Raw genomic sequence first — 15,332 nt, 5'->3', positions numbered from 1 at the left:
TTAGTTGCCTTGTCTCTGTCTCCCGTAGATGATGCAGCAGGGAGTGGAGTACCGTGTGGAGGGCGGGTGGGGCGCCCTGAGCGTGGACAGTAGCGGGGGCGTGAGGCTGTGGCGCGCCCTGGACCGTGAGGCTCCCGGCGGGGAGGTAGGTGTGGCCAGGGTGGTGGCGGTGGACGAGGGTGGCCGCCCCTCCTCCCTCTCGTCCACAGCCACCCTCACCATCACCGTGACGGATGTCAACGACTGCCCCCCGCGCCTCCTACCTCCCACCCTCCTACATGTGACCGAGGGCACTCCTGCCTCCCTCCTGGGCCTCCTCACAGCTACCGACGACGACGTGTGGGCGCTGGCCCACGGCCCGCCCTTCAACTTCACCCTGGCTCCCACCAATCCCGCCCACGTCCTCGACACCCTCTCCATCAAGTACGACTCAAGTGAGTACTGATCCTGCCAGTTTTCTAATTTGCTCCAGTTTGGATCACTGATCTTTAGTCTGTGGTCGGAGCCGTGCTTGCCCATCTCTCTAAGGAGCGAAATTGGAATCAAAAGTCTTCCCTCTCATCAGTTCTCCGAGCATTATCTCTCTCGTTCCATTCTTTTCTGCTCTCTCTCTCTCTCTCTCTCTCTCTCTCTCTCTCTCTCTCTCTCTCTCTCTCTCTCTCTCCTCCTGCAGGTATCATTCTGGCCACCATTCTCGTGAGCTTTGTGCGGGTTTGTTTGCTCCAGCTATCAAGGCTTTGTAACTCGAGTCATGGGACAGGTTTCTGCTATGTTGCTTCCCACAGTTTTCGTGTGGAAACCAAATACTCGAGGAAAGACCGTTATGATACCCCGTTCTTCTTCCCTCGAACAATTAAGCTGTGAAATCCTTCTCTTCCCCTCGCCTTTCCCTCGTCCTACAACCATTATACCTTTCTTCGTGTTGTTTAACATTACTGAGGGACTTAAGTGAATTTAATTGTTAAGCCCTTCCTGTCTAGCTTTAAGGAAGGTATATCCTCGCAGAATGAACTGGTCTTTGTAACGATGGTATTTGGTATGTTTCATGAAAGCAATCTATTTTGAATGACTGTGATTTACTGTTTAGATCCCATACAACATATGGTAAGGTTATTATGCAAATACGTGTACTATAAGTTGACATACTATGACCTGTACATGGCAGGTGCAGACAGTGGACGTGGCGGGGCTGAGGTGTGGACATTAGGGCCCGTGGACAGGGAGGAGCACCGCCAGCTGACGGCCGAGGTGGTGGTGGCAGACGCTGGGGGGTTGGCAGCCACACAACCCGTCACCGTCATCATTGACGATGTCAACGACAACCCCATGAAACCTGCCGCCAAGACCGTCTACCTCTGGAAGACTCAGGTGACACACACACACACACACACACCTCGCCTGATCCCCATCCCGTGCCATCTGGACTGACGATGTTCACTGGTCTAATGCTCATTTATCTATAATCACCTTTGGTCCAGTTTCTATGGATGAGTTCTCCGATGTTATCCACGGACCTCTCTCTCTCTCTCTCTCTCTCTCTCAGGGCCTGGCAGCTCCCTGTAACAGGGAAGAAGTGGGGGGACTCCTTCGAAGTTCTTGGACGAGTCTGTGCTTCCACTGACATAGCCTCGCCAAAAGGCGACCTTTTTTTGCACCCGCGGTGTTACCTCCTCTCGGTGGCGAAGCCCTGTCCACACTGCAACATGTCCTCCACTGTAGATAAGCCTTTGAAATTTGCAATCAGCTCCTCTCCATATCATACTCAAACAATCCTACCTTTTGAAATCCTTCATTGTGAATGATGTGCTCTCTAACAGATAGATATCTTCTGATAGATGTATGAAACATTCACGTTACATTGTTTACCTCGTATATGCTTTTTCTTTCAAAATTTTCCAACTTGTCTTTTCTTGTCTGAGTCCATTTGAAGCTATCTCACACCTTCCAAGTGCTGTTTGGCTTTTTATGCTCATTGAATTCTCATCCTTATTAATTTCGGGCTTCTAAATCACCTTCCATTGTACCACATCTTTCTCTCGTATCTTATTTTTGTACCCTTGTGCTGAATCGGTTTGGACAACATATGACCAAACTTTCTGTGCTTGAGTGGTCTCGACTGAGGGAAATCTATTCTCAATTTATGAAGCAATTGTTTCCCTTTAGTTTCCACAGTTGTATACCTCTCATGGCTGTCTCACGTCTGAGTAGGGATATCTTCCCTTCACTAAACACAGAATCCCATTCGAGTGTTGCTTCTCTCTCTGTGTGTGTGTGTGTGTGTGTGGATCATGTCTCCCATCGTCCCCAATCTCTTCCAAAGTGGCGGAAAAGTAAGGGGGGGTGGTTCGTATCTGCTACTCTCCCCCTCCTGTATTACTCACTTTCTCTCGTTTTTTGATACAAGTACTTGTTGCCCACCACTAGACTTCCTCCAACAGATCAGCTCCTCCAAACCTGTTGCTACAGAGCCAAGTTTATATATATCATTTATTTTGTTTAATGCTTTCCCGAAGTGTCATCCTCTCCATGTGTCCACTGAGACCGATGTTTATGATAACTAATAACTGAGTCATTTACATCCTTATTTACCTCTAGACATGAATGTCTTTGGAGAGACCTGATAATGTATGGCTCCCGCTGATTTCTGTGACTTGTCTCGTGTATGGAATGTTGGGGTCATTTGACAGCTGCTCACACCATTGCTGGGTTTATCTACCACACCGATAAGGTCTGTACACCACCACCACAATACCAAATGCCACCACAATACGAACTGCTACCATACTACGAACTGCCACCACAATACGAACTGCCACCACAATACGAACTGCCACCACAATACGAACTGCTACCACAATACGAACTGCCACCACAATACGAACTGCTACCACAATACGAACTGCCACCATAATACGAACTGCCACCACAATACGAGCTGCCACCACAATACGAACTGCTACCACAATACGAACTGCCACCACAATACCAACTGCCACCACAATACCAACTGCCACCACAATACCAACTGCCACCACAATACCAACTGCCACCACAATACCAACTGCCACCACAATACCAACTGCTACCACAATACGAACTGCCACCACAATACGAACTGCCACCACAATACGAACTGCCACCATAATTCGAACTGTCACCATAATACGAACTGCCACCATAATACGAACTGCCACCACAATACCAACTGCCAACACAATACGAACTACCGCCACAATACCATCTGCCACCACAATACGAACTGCCACCATAATACGAACTGCCACCACAATACCAACTGAAACTGATAGTCTCATTTCACTATATTCCACTCCCTCCATCATATATCAAGCTGGATTGAAGTTCATCAACCACTTACCAGTGTTAACGTTAGAAATGTTATTTTCCTCTTCAGAGAATATGTTTTTCCTTCAGTTCATTGATTGATGTCATCTTTATCAACGGGTCGACCGTACATTGACTTTGTAGATTGAACGTAACGAGTCCATGGGAATCTCATATGTGTTATATGGCATTATAAAAGCCCTGTGGTAGAACCTACGACATGTTTCCATGCACAGTGTCGTGGCTCACTCACTAATGAGTTCTGTGATGACACCTGCTGCAGGGTGGGGGTGCGGACGCTGCTCTGGGCCGTGTCTACGTCGAGGATCCGGATGACTGGGACCTTCAGGATAAGTCCTTCTCATGGGCGGGACCTCCCCACCCACTCTTTACCCTCCAGGTCAACACTGGGGAGATCTTCGCCTCCACACAGCTCAGAGAGGGAAGGTAAGGTTACCTCAGTGACTAGCGTAATGACGAAGGTGAAACTGCTTCAGATCTTATTGTTATTTTAGCCTCCCCTCAATTATCATTGATAACTGTTTACACAAAACAAATGAAATGCGTGATTTATATGTGGTTACGCCGCAAGTGGAAAAAGGTTGTAAAACAGAGGTTGTTAGCAGATGTGCAATCCCGTCGAAACACTTCTCAGTCCAGATGAGTCCGTATTCTCCCTGCTACTGTATGTAGCGCAGCCTTGGAGCTGTAGGATCTCCTGGAGAAGGGGTCCTTTGGGTAATATGATAATAATGATAATGATAATAAAGGTCCCTTTTCTTCATACTTGTTTACCATCTCCCATGTATCAAGGCAAAGCCAGGAACAGACGAAACCAGGAATTTTCCATGAAAATAAGATTAGACTGAAGCTCAGTATAGCGCAAACAGCAGTATCACAGAGGAATGTCGGTCTTGCCACAGGTGGTCAGATAAATCATGACGTACCTGATGGCATCACTGGTTTCGCCTCAGGTACGAGCTGCACTTCAGCGTGTCTGACCGAGTGTGGGGCCAGAGGGACGTGGCAGCCAAGGTGACTGTGGTGGTGAGGTACTTGTCTCCCGAGGCCCTGGCTCACGCCGTCCCCGTCACCCTCACGCCCACCACACCCTCAGCACTGGCCGCTGGCTGGACGCCCACGGTAATACTAGCCTTTCATCCCCTTCTGATATCACTACTAAAAAAAAGGAAAAAAGAATTGCTGTGTACAGTTGGTGCCTCAGTGTATCGAACACTTTACCCCGTGCATGCCTCTCACCCTCCTGCAGGTTCAGGCCTCGACCAATCGAAGTCATTTCTGCTGCCTGGTTCTTGATACTAATAGTTTAACAATAGTTGAACTGTAAACTTAAGAGTAATATCCTTTGTAGATCTTTTTCTTATTGGGAGTGAGTTAGATAATTTCTCCATGAAAGTTTATGATACTGAATTATATTAAGCCTTGTCCTTATTTTGACACAAATAGGTTTGAACCCTGGATGGTGCCCACGTAACTGCTATCATATGTTGTGTATAGGCAGTACTTGCAAGTTGCGTTGAATCCGTGTAGTGTACGAGAGTGACTTGTCTTGTAGCGCGGTGGAGGTGGACTGGGCACCCTGACGGAGGCCGTGACGCAGGTGGTAGGGAGAGAAGCCGAGGCTGTAGAGATCGTCAGTGTGTATGGCTTCCCCGACGAAGGCGTCATCACTCTTGACACGACGTCCCAGAGATCCTCCCTCGCTAACGCCAGCTCCACCGCCACCCCTGCCACGCCGCCGCCCCTCGCCTGCGTGTGGCTCAGCGTGAGACAGAAGGGCGGGAGTTTCATGGACCCGGTCAAGCTGCATGGACTGCTGGCACTCCACCTGCAACAGGTAAGTACAGCAACATCAGCTCAGGTCCTCTCAAGGTTCTTTTAGAGTATCAAACACCACTGGCTCATACAGGATGCTTTCTTCCCTGCCTTTCCACCCAGCCTCACCCACACGTGCGAGTGTTAGCTTGACAAGTTGACCATCTCTTTATGCTATGGATTAGCCGCCGTCATCCACCACCACCCGTAGCCTAGCACTGCCCCCTACAGTCAGTCCCCCTAGCCATCACGCTGTGGGGAAATTGATGTCCGAGTGGGAAATATTGACAGAGCACTGCAGGTGGGGAGAGAGAGAGAGAGAGAGAGAGAGAGAGAGAGAGAGAGAGAGAGAGAGAGAGAGAGAGAGAGAGAGAGAGAGGCTGCTTGCTCTCCACGTGCAGTCCACCCCTGATTGAAAAGGACCAAGTGCTCGGTCCCTCGCAGCACCTCTCAAAGACCCACACTGTATCAGTACCTAGGCAAGACTTGATTACTGGATAACCCATTTGTTTACTTATCCCCCTCCTTCAGGCGGAGAAGGTGATGAATCTTCGCGTAGCGCTGGAGGACACTCGTATTGTGGAAGGGAAGAATGGAAGAGATGCATCTGGGTCTTCAGTCTTCTCTCCTGCTGACAGTATGGCCACACACAACCCCTCATCTGTCGCATCCCTGGCGTCAATGGCACTTCCCCTGCAGGTGGGTCCTGCCCAGGCGTGGGTAATGGGAGAGTAAGATGGGCGAGGCACCAAACACTTAAAAAACGGCACTGGAGGGAGTTCACTAGTCAAGGTGACTTTATTCCCGTGGTCAACTCCTTCAGGAAGTTCCTAGTGGGAACAGGCGTCGGAGATAGAGAGTTAGGTAGACCGAAGTGGTAGTCGTGTAGATGTTGAAGCTCATGTTTCCAAAGTTAAGGTGAATATGGGCTCAGGATATGCTTGAGGGATCTTTAGAGTTTGAGTATACCTAACCTACCCTCAAGGAACGAGGGGCAGAAATATATATATATATATATATATATATATATATATATATATATATATATATATATATATATATATCTTTTCTTTCTTTCATACTATTCGCCATTTCCCGCATTAGCGAGGTAGCGTTGAGAACAGAGGACTGGGCCTTTGAGGGAATATCCTCACCTGGCCCCCTTCTCTGTTCCCTCTTTTGGAAAATTAAAAAAAAAAAGCGAGAGGGGAGGATTTCCAGCCCCCCGCTCCCTCCCCTTTTAGTCGCCTTCTACGACACACGTGTGTGTGTGTGTGTGTGTGTGAAGGGGTAATCTCAGTTCAGTAGGAATTTAGATAATTTCTTTTACTGAACCTTTACAACACGATCCATGTTTCACGTAAGTATTCCGCCTCATCAGACGTAAACAGTTGACACAAAGTTTCACCTCCCAACCCTCAGCACACACAGCTTGTTTCCACCTTCAGACTGCCATGGGATTATCCCTTCATTCACGTAACGCCATGGTCACGTCTCCCTCACAGGTGGTGGACACTAACGTCACGTCCTTGGTAACGCCACGCCTCACACGAGCCCAGGACTGCCTGGCCCACACGGCAGGCTACGTGGACGACGCCTGCACGCCCTCCTCTTGCCTCAACGGCGGCCGCTGCGTCAGGACGGACCTGGGCAACAGGTAGGAGGAGTTAGCAGAACCATCAGGGTTGCAAGTCAACGACTGCCTCACAGCTCGTATTGGAGTATATACTTTTAGCTGTTCAACTCGGACGTCTTCAGAGATACGTCTCTCTCTCTCTCTCTCTCTCTCTCTCTCTCTCTCTCTCTCTCTCTCTCTGTCTATCTATCTATCTATCTATCTCTGTCTATCTATATATCTCTCTATCTCTCTCCTGGTGATTATAAATACCGAAGCCCTTTATCCTGCTTCTTGGAATCTATACTTTTTGTTTACCTTCGTGCGTGCTGGAAATGCCAGCCAGTGTCGCACCGTCAGGAGGGACTTCTTAACACCCCACACCGACCCTGTTGCCTCAACTTTAATGCCGGAAATGTATTCCAGTCATCGCAGGCAGACACCAGACCTGTCCCGACAATGACAGACAAATCCATTAGCTTTTTTGTCTATTTCTGTATCTGATTAAAGCCGTTTGGAGGGAATATCATGAAGGATTATTCAAGTTTTTTCATTTTTTTTTCAGATTTCTGTTAACTTCGTGCATTTTCGCGTATCTCCTGCAGGTGTGTGTGTCCAGGCGGGTCTTGGGGTCCCCGGTGTAAGGTCCTTGCTCGTACCTTCTCCGGGTCTGGCTGGGCTTGGGTCAAGCCACTGCCTCCTTGTCTCCCCACAACTCTCTCCTTACGCCTTCTTACACGATGCCCTCACGCGCTGATCCTTTACTCAGGACCACTGTCATCCACCACCTCCCATTCTCACTATCCACCCACGCCCATGATGGCACTGCAGCTGGTAGATGGGCAGCCACAGGTGGTGCTGGAAGGTGCTAGGGGACCAGTGAAGCTGCAGGTGAACACCACACTCAACACTGGCACCTGGCACACACTCCACCTGCATCTCAACCCTCAGGTACCAAGGCTTTGACGGTCCTGTTTGATGACCACCTTCGTCTTATATTACATTCGTCGTCATTATACGTAAATGGGGTTTAGAGATCGTATTTTGTCAGGTACCCAGCTATAGAGAGGACATAGTATATAGATTACTCGTTTGATTGTGTCGTTCTTTTAGCTTTCACTTTATGAATGTCTGGATACTTTCTTACTTCGTTTTCTTTCTGTTAATCCTTCAGGGTGTGACACTAATGGTGGACCTGTGTGGGAGAGGACGGGTGGCTAGCACGAGTAGCGACTGACCACTGCATCGCAAGGGCCCCATGGACGGCCTCGCAGACGACAGAAAGCTGGGCCGGTAGTGCACCCCTGCAGGTAGGTGGCTTCGCCCACCCATACCCACACTCTGCAAACTATGGATGGTCGAGCACCCTGGTGCGCCAAGCCTTGGACGGCTGCGTCTCTCACCTCACAGTCAACGGAGAGGTACGTCTTACATGGATTCTTGTGTCTTGCTATACTGGGTTGTATCCTGTACGTGTAGCCTTGGAAAAAAGATTTCCAGTAGCTACTTTGGCTGTGAATTTGACCAATTTGAAAGCTCCTCAAGATACAATTGCAGTATATATATATATATATATATATATATATATATATATATATATATATATATATATATATATATATATATGTGTGTGTGTGTGTGTGTGTGTGTGTGTGCGTGTGTGTGTGTGTAGTACACAAACGTAGTTTATTTTCGACTGTCTTTTGGATATACCATTTTCAGATTCTTTCTGTAAGTCTTAGGATAGTTCATAAGCTTCATAGCTTCTGTCGGTATTTTGATATATCCAGCACTTCTTGCTCAGCTGGTTGACTTGGGTGAGCCAGCGTACAGCAGTGAGAGTGTGAGGGGTTGTAGACCACAAGAACTCGCCTGTGGGAGTAGGCTGGTCTCCTGCAGTCCGCGAGGCCGTTGTGTGAATGGCTTGGACGATCCGAGATGCGAGTGTTTCCCAGGATGGACGGGGTCTGGGTGTGCCATGCCTACCATACCAGTTGCCTTGGGTCAGGCCTCGTACATGAAGACGGCGCTGTCCTTCACACCACACCCTTACCACATGACGCTACAGATGCGCGTCAGGACGAGAGGTCGTCCTAACGGGCTACTGGTGCAGCTGAACGCCCCCCAGCCGTCTACTTCCTTAAAGTTACACGTAAGTCTAGTTTTTGGCCTCGGTAAGTCCCGTAAAAGTATTTGCTTCCAGTTTGTGCTTGCGTATCTTACGGGTGTTTGCTTCCAGTTTGTGCTTGCGTATCTTAAATGTGATTGACACTGTCTTCATCAGCTTTACTGTGCCTGGCAGTTACGCGGCGGTGTGGTGTGTGCGTCGGTGACCGGGGCAGCTGGAGCGGTGCAGGCTATGCAGGAGGTGTGTTTAGAGGGCTTCCCATTGGGCGATGGGTCGTGGCACACCGTGCGAGTTGGTCGTCACGGACTGAACATGATCCTCTCGGTGGACGATGGCGATGGCTGGCGTCAGAACCAGACGCTGGCATCTCTCCTCACCACCGCCACCACCACGAACTCTGGACACATGGAGGACGTGTCTCCCGCGTCGTCCTTGGCCGTCGACCAGCAAGATGGAGTGATAGTGGGAGGCATCCCAGAGTACGCGGGCCTGACGCTGGCGGCAGTCCACGACGATCTTCGAGACAGTGAGTGGCTGTCAGGATTGTAGCTAAGTACTGGGGACAAAAATAGCATCTCAAGAGAAGGCAGCCTGTGTCGCTGAATATTTCAGGAGCCAAGACTAACTGACAGTCTTCCGATTTAGTTCAAAAAGGATAGAATTACTGAGTGCTTGACGAGTGTACGAGGGAGGAGATCATAAAGCGCTTGTCAGGGATACAGAGATGTCCCTGTATCCCTGAAGATGTGAATGATCACGAAAGCGCTGAGATCTTCGTCCCTCATTTTCCGTGTTGGTACCAGCATATATATACATGTAAGAGTACTTATGTCTTAACTCGACAGGTTGTATTGACGACGTCCGTGTGTCCGGCCACTCCGTCCCACTGGCTCCCTCCATCAATGAGACTGTGTGGGACCAGGTGATGCCGCAACAGAACGTGGGGCTTGGTTGTCCAGCCCCAGACTTCTGCATGTCCACCACCTGTTTGCCTCCTCTCTCCTGCCATGATTCATGGCGACATGCAACGTGTAGGTAAGGACTCAGGCTGTGGGTGAAGGCATAGAGAAATGTGGGGAGGTGACAGGATTAAGAAGAAATGGATAGAAGCGTAATGGGGAAGGGATAATCTCATAAAGCATAATGAGGAAACTTTTTTTAGATGTGATATCTTTAGAGATGTTGACTAACACGTTCCCTCAAATTAACAGCTGCGAACCAGGACACCAATTGGTGGGCCTCAGCTGTCAGGACGTGGACGAGTGTGTGTTCCAACCGTGTCTACATGGGGGCACCTGCTACAACCTGAGACCAGGCTACCACTGTGTTTGTGCTCCAACTCACACAGGAGACAACTGTGAATGGGCTAAGCTTCCCCCAGACACACAGCCCCTCTCGGCTCCCATGGCCATAGCAGTTATAACACTCTCTCTCCTCGTCATTGGTAGGTCTCTAGTTTAGCCTTAGCCTTACTTGTCATCTGATGAAATTAGCTTATTCTCTGAGGAAGTTGGTGGCCTTATTTTTCTTAACTAGGCTTTCCACGTAGTCTTCCAGCTACAAGTGTATAAACACAAGTGTATAAACACTAGCACAATCCTAAGGGTAGAGAAATCTGCCAGACCAACCAACCAGCCTGGCTGGTCTAACCTGTTATCATCAGACAGACGAAACCAAAAAGCCGAAACGATTTTTCCTGCAGCTTTTTCGTCTGTGTTCATTGTCTTCCAAATCTCCATCTGATTGTTATTGTTTTAACCACCTGTAGAAGAGCCGGACCTCACCCCTCGCCCTTGTCCTTGGCCCACAGTGGTGATCGGCGTCTTGCTCAACATACGCATCCAGCGATCTCGCTCAGCGCGGGGTGTGGCTCTCCGTTCCGGTGGAGTGGAGGGGGTGACTGGAACTCCCGTTTCATCCCTGCGTCCAGTTGACTTGGAGGATGTAACTGGTTCCATAGGAACCTCCATGACTCTCCTGCATCCAATGAGTCTGGAAGGCATGACAGGCACACGTGGATCTCCAATGGAAATACACCTGGTCACAGATAACTTCCACAGCTCAGCGACGAAACAAGGTAACATCTTGTCAGAGTTGGTCAGAGATGTGCCTCTGCCTCCTGAAGGTGCAGGTGATGGGGATGTTCGAGGTTATGACTCCATAGTGAATCATAGATGTCAATAATGAATCTAAATACCTTATAGTAGTTGTCTGGATCTTCACTTGTTGAAGCGAAACTTAACTGCAATGCTGTTATTGTGTATTTGAGTAGGACTGGGATATATATATATATATATATATATATATATATATATATATATATATATATATATATATATATATATATATATAGTTATAAGTATCTCGAGGTGAAATGTATGCAAGTGCTCTTCATATATGGCATAGCAAAAGTTGCAGAAATTAGAATGTACTCTGTGTATCGTAACAAGCCAAGCATTATGTCACTCAAAAGCAATGTAGAACAGTTACATCTTGCCTAACAACCTGTTGTTTTGTAATAGTGGGAGATTAATTACGAAAAAAATATTGGTATTGATTTTTTTTTTTTAAGGGGAGGTCCAGCTTTAACTTTTCCCATCTTAAGTAAAGAACTTGCTCACAATGCCTTCAACCCATCCAAAATCTTGATGAACCAACCCGTTGCCATTACACCTTCCAGGCGCAAAGCACCTGGTCACATTTCTGGGTCCAGCGACCCTTCCAGGTGAGTCGCTGGCAATCAGGGAAGTCAGCCCACAAGCGCCAGGAAAGATCATGACACTACCTGACGATGGAAGGAACAAACACCTGGAGAAAACCAGCCCCCAGAGATCTACGGAAGCAGCCGCGGATCCTACGAGTGTAGCAGAAGTGGCGTTGGAACACAGATCGAGCATCCCACCTTCACCAGTATGTTCACCTATGGCATGTACGACTATGAGGTGCCCTTCGACAGCAACAACTGCAGCAGGACGACCCCAGGCTGCTGCCGTTACTGGCATGGGTTTAGCACAGCACCTACCAGCTCGGGATGACCTTAGAGCCTATGCTTACGAGGGAGACGGCTCGCCCTCTGGCTCTCTCACCTCTACAGTGTTAGGTCAGTGACTTGATGTGGTTAGCTCGCAAGTTAGGAGCTGAAATGTCGAGGTAGAAATGATGTTTACAAACTGTGTGCGGAAAGATACCTTTATAGTTAGATGACTTTGTTGCATAAGAAGTTTAGTAAGAGAAATAATCCTGAGAGGGTTTTCATTCTATACTTATTTGCTGTTTCACGTGTTAGCGTGGTAGTGCGATGAACAGGCGAAGAAAGGCCACATTCGCTCACATCCATTCTATACCTGTCGAGTGTAATGCACCGATACCACAGCTTCCTCTATCCACAACCAAGCCCCACAGACCTGTCCTTGGTTTCCCATTGCATTTTTACATACCCTGGTTCAGTCCATTGACAATTTGTTGACCCCAGTATAGCACATCGCTCCAGTTCACTCTATCCCGTGCACGTCTTTCACCCTCCTGCATGTTTAGGCCCCAGTATTTCCTTGAGACCAAAGGATCATTTTGGAGAATGATGAATATTTCCAGGATTTATTCATTGTTGATCGTGTTGGAAGAACAGAGAATGTGTGAGGGACCGTCTCTGAACTTTAGTCTTTCGCTCGCCCTTTTTCTACCGCTTTTGTGCGCTGCTTACTTAGCTCTAGGTCATTCGAAATTAATATATGTCTTTTCATTTCCTCATTTGTCTTTAGTAGCTCAACAAAAATTCATACAGCAGCTTGCTTCCTCCTTTCCACTACCGGTGTGCAATAAAAGTTTAGATTTGTTCGGTATTAAAAGTCAGTTCATCAACTTTCATCAATTGTATGCATGTGATTGTTTGTGTAGCTTTATATATCTTGTTCTTTTTTTATCAAGCTGTGTGCTTTGATATTTTATTACAATGCAGCGTATTTTCAGTGTCACTATTATACATAGAGAGAGTGAGAGAGAGAGAGAGAGAGAGAGAGAGAGAGAGAGAGAGAGAGAGAGAGAGAGAGAGAGAGAGAGAGGACCAGTCCCAATTACCGAGCAGGATACTTAGTGCTGTATGTTTGAAAACTTTGATATCAACATTGGCAGAGTTTCAGTCCTCTAGAACTTTCCCCGTAGCAAGTGACTGAAGGAAAAAGGTCAAGGGTTAAACTATCTCATCTCGAGCTTCATTTGTTGTTTTCAGGTAAAACTTCTTTTTTTTTCAATGCTTACCATTTTTGTTTACTTGTATTCCATTTAATCCTGGTAGTGTATATTGAACTGTGTATGTGCTGTATGATGATGCATTATCTTTATTTCATCTAACAATAGACTGGATCCTGGAGCTAGAACCGAGTCTTCACTGGTAAATACAAATAAAGATAGAAGTGATTTTAGGATCTTTGCACTGACTTCATTGACTTCAACACAAGTCGCCGTTTTCTGTAATCATTGTACCAGTTGACTGGAACGACACCTTGCTTTTGACTGAGAGGAATCGTCGTTTTCTTTAGCCATTCTCAGCGATATTTCATTCACTGAAATTTACTGTGACTTACTTTATTGTATTCTTTTTTCCTGTATCTATTCCTTATTTACCTGCCTCCCTGCTATCCTACCTGTCTGCCTTTCCTTACTTTCCTCCCACTCTCCCTTCCTCTGGCCTGTTCTGCCTGCCTTCCCACTCTTTCCTTTTCTCCGAACTGGCCTGCCTGTCCTGCTCCCAACCTACCCTTCCCCTCCTCTCTCTCTATCCCTTCCTCTGAAGTGGTCGTGTTGCCTCCCCCCCCCCCCAATTCAATGGCCCCCCCGAACTGGCCTACCTAACCCTCCAATTAAGCTCCCAACCTACCCTTCCCCTCCTCTCTCTCTCTATCCCTTCCTCTGAAGTGGTCGTGTTGCCTCCCCCCCCAATTCAATGGCCCCCCCGAACTGGCCTACCTATCCTCCAATTAAGCTCCCAACCTACCCTCCCTTACTCTGGACGCCCCCATTATCACCTATCCTCCCTCTGCGTATCGCCTTTAACGCCATCCCTTTTGGTGTTCTCAGGTCTACGGACGGAGTCCCTGGAGGACGAGAGCGCCACGCCCCTGGTGGCCGAGTATGGCGAGGTGCTCGATCTCCTGAGGCACCTTCCGGATGCTGAGGACATTCCCCGCTCCTTCGGCAGGAGCATCGTCAACGACAAGGGCGTCAGTGGGTGTAAGAGTCCTACGATCGAACACACGGGCGTGAATATCACGTGAGGGAGAGATATGATAAATCGAAACACGACTTGACTCACAAGAAGGTAAGGTAGGGAGAGAGAGAGAGAGAGAGCGTCAGACGCTGCGACAGACGAATCGACACTCCTGTTCCAGTGGGGGATACACACACACACACACACACACGCGTTGTAAATTACACACACGCACACACGCACGTTCGTGTGTGTGTGTGTTGTAAATTTGTGCAAGTGATTTAACACAGTTGTGAGAGTAGAAGATTTAGAAATGCTGCTACGGCCAAAGAACTGAATGAAGCCCATATTTGTCGTCTTTGTGCCACAGGGACGTCATGATTTTTTACACCAGATATTACGACCGATGTCTTTTACAGTGTGACCAGAACTAGACGCTGAAAGAACCCACTGAACATGAACACAACTGGAACAGAAACAGCTGTGGTGAGTGAAAGACGAAAGGTTTTCCTTTTGGTAGAAACAGATGGTGAGGGAAGGACTGAACGTTTACGTTATGGTCCCATTCTATCATTTGAGCATATTTTGTAACATCTTTGGCCTGTATGTTTTTCTTTGTAGAATTCCTACTTAGATTTATGTTAGTATTTGTGTTACTAACAGACACTATTTTCCCTGAGGTTATGGCACTTTGAACTCAAGTTTTGCCGACAGATCTTTGATTTGTCAAAAGATGTTTATACATTTATATAATACTAATAAATTGTACAACATTATCGAGCTTAGAATTAACCTAGTGTATTTTGATTAACATGCAAGTACCATTAAGTTAGCTTAAGAAAATATATATATATAAACCAGATTGAAAATCACTTCGCGTAATTTCATGCCAATTTCAAAGTATTCGCGGAAAAAGTCATCATAATTCTTATGTTTCTTTGCAAACTTTCTACATTATCAGCAGTTTCGTTCCCCGCCAGCAGCGCCTGAGGTCATCCCTTAAAGTCTGCCAAAATTTACTGAATGACTGAATGATGATTCTTGAGGTTGACTTAGAAAAAAAAAAAAAAGGAAAATAGTCTCCATCAAATGCCAACGTATCGCCCCAATTTGATTTTCATGGCAGTTATAATTCAGTCATTGGCTTATGAATTCTTTATAATCGTCTTGTCCAGGGCTTAATATATCATTAATTTGCTTATATTATA

The 15,332-nt window shown here is 47.3% G+C and overlaps 1 protein-coding gene across 1 annotated transcript in view; it reads left to right on the top strand.

The window, feature by feature from the left end:
• The window catches only part of LOC139746337 (neural-cadherin-like), a 32,118-nt gene extending 17,218 nt beyond the window's left edge, over positions 1 to 14,900 (top strand). The window contains 17 exon segments of the mRNA XM_071657499.1: positions 29 to 434; positions 1,166 to 1,368; positions 3,626 to 3,789; positions 4,317 to 4,485; positions 4,919 to 5,200; positions 5,710 to 5,877; positions 6,684 to 6,835; positions 7,399 to 7,744; positions 7,968 to 8,026; positions 8,028 to 8,214; positions 8,598 to 8,945; positions 9,096 to 9,447; positions 9,767 to 9,956; positions 10,133 to 10,365; positions 10,732 to 10,998; positions 11,602 to 12,021; positions 13,995 to 14,900. Coding sequence (XP_071513600.1) covers positions 29 to 434; positions 1,166 to 1,368; positions 3,626 to 3,789; positions 4,317 to 4,485; positions 4,919 to 5,200; positions 5,710 to 5,877; positions 6,684 to 6,835; positions 7,399 to 7,744; positions 7,968 to 8,026; positions 8,028 to 8,214; positions 8,598 to 8,945; positions 9,096 to 9,447; positions 9,767 to 9,956; positions 10,133 to 10,365; positions 10,732 to 10,998; positions 11,602 to 12,021; positions 13,995 to 14,191 — 4,143 coding nt within the window. The 3' untranslated portion in view covers positions 14,192 to 14,900.
• The last annotated feature ends 432 nt before the right edge of the window (positions 14,901 to 15,332 follow it).

Source organism: Panulirus ornatus, chromosome 64 (assembly GCF_036320965.1).
Source record: "Panulirus ornatus isolate Po-2019 chromosome 64, ASM3632096v1, whole genome shotgun sequence".
NCBI lineage: Eukaryota > Metazoa > Arthropoda > Malacostraca > Decapoda > Palinuridae > Panulirus > Panulirus ornatus.
This window is presented reverse-complemented; position numbering and strand designations above follow the sequence as displayed.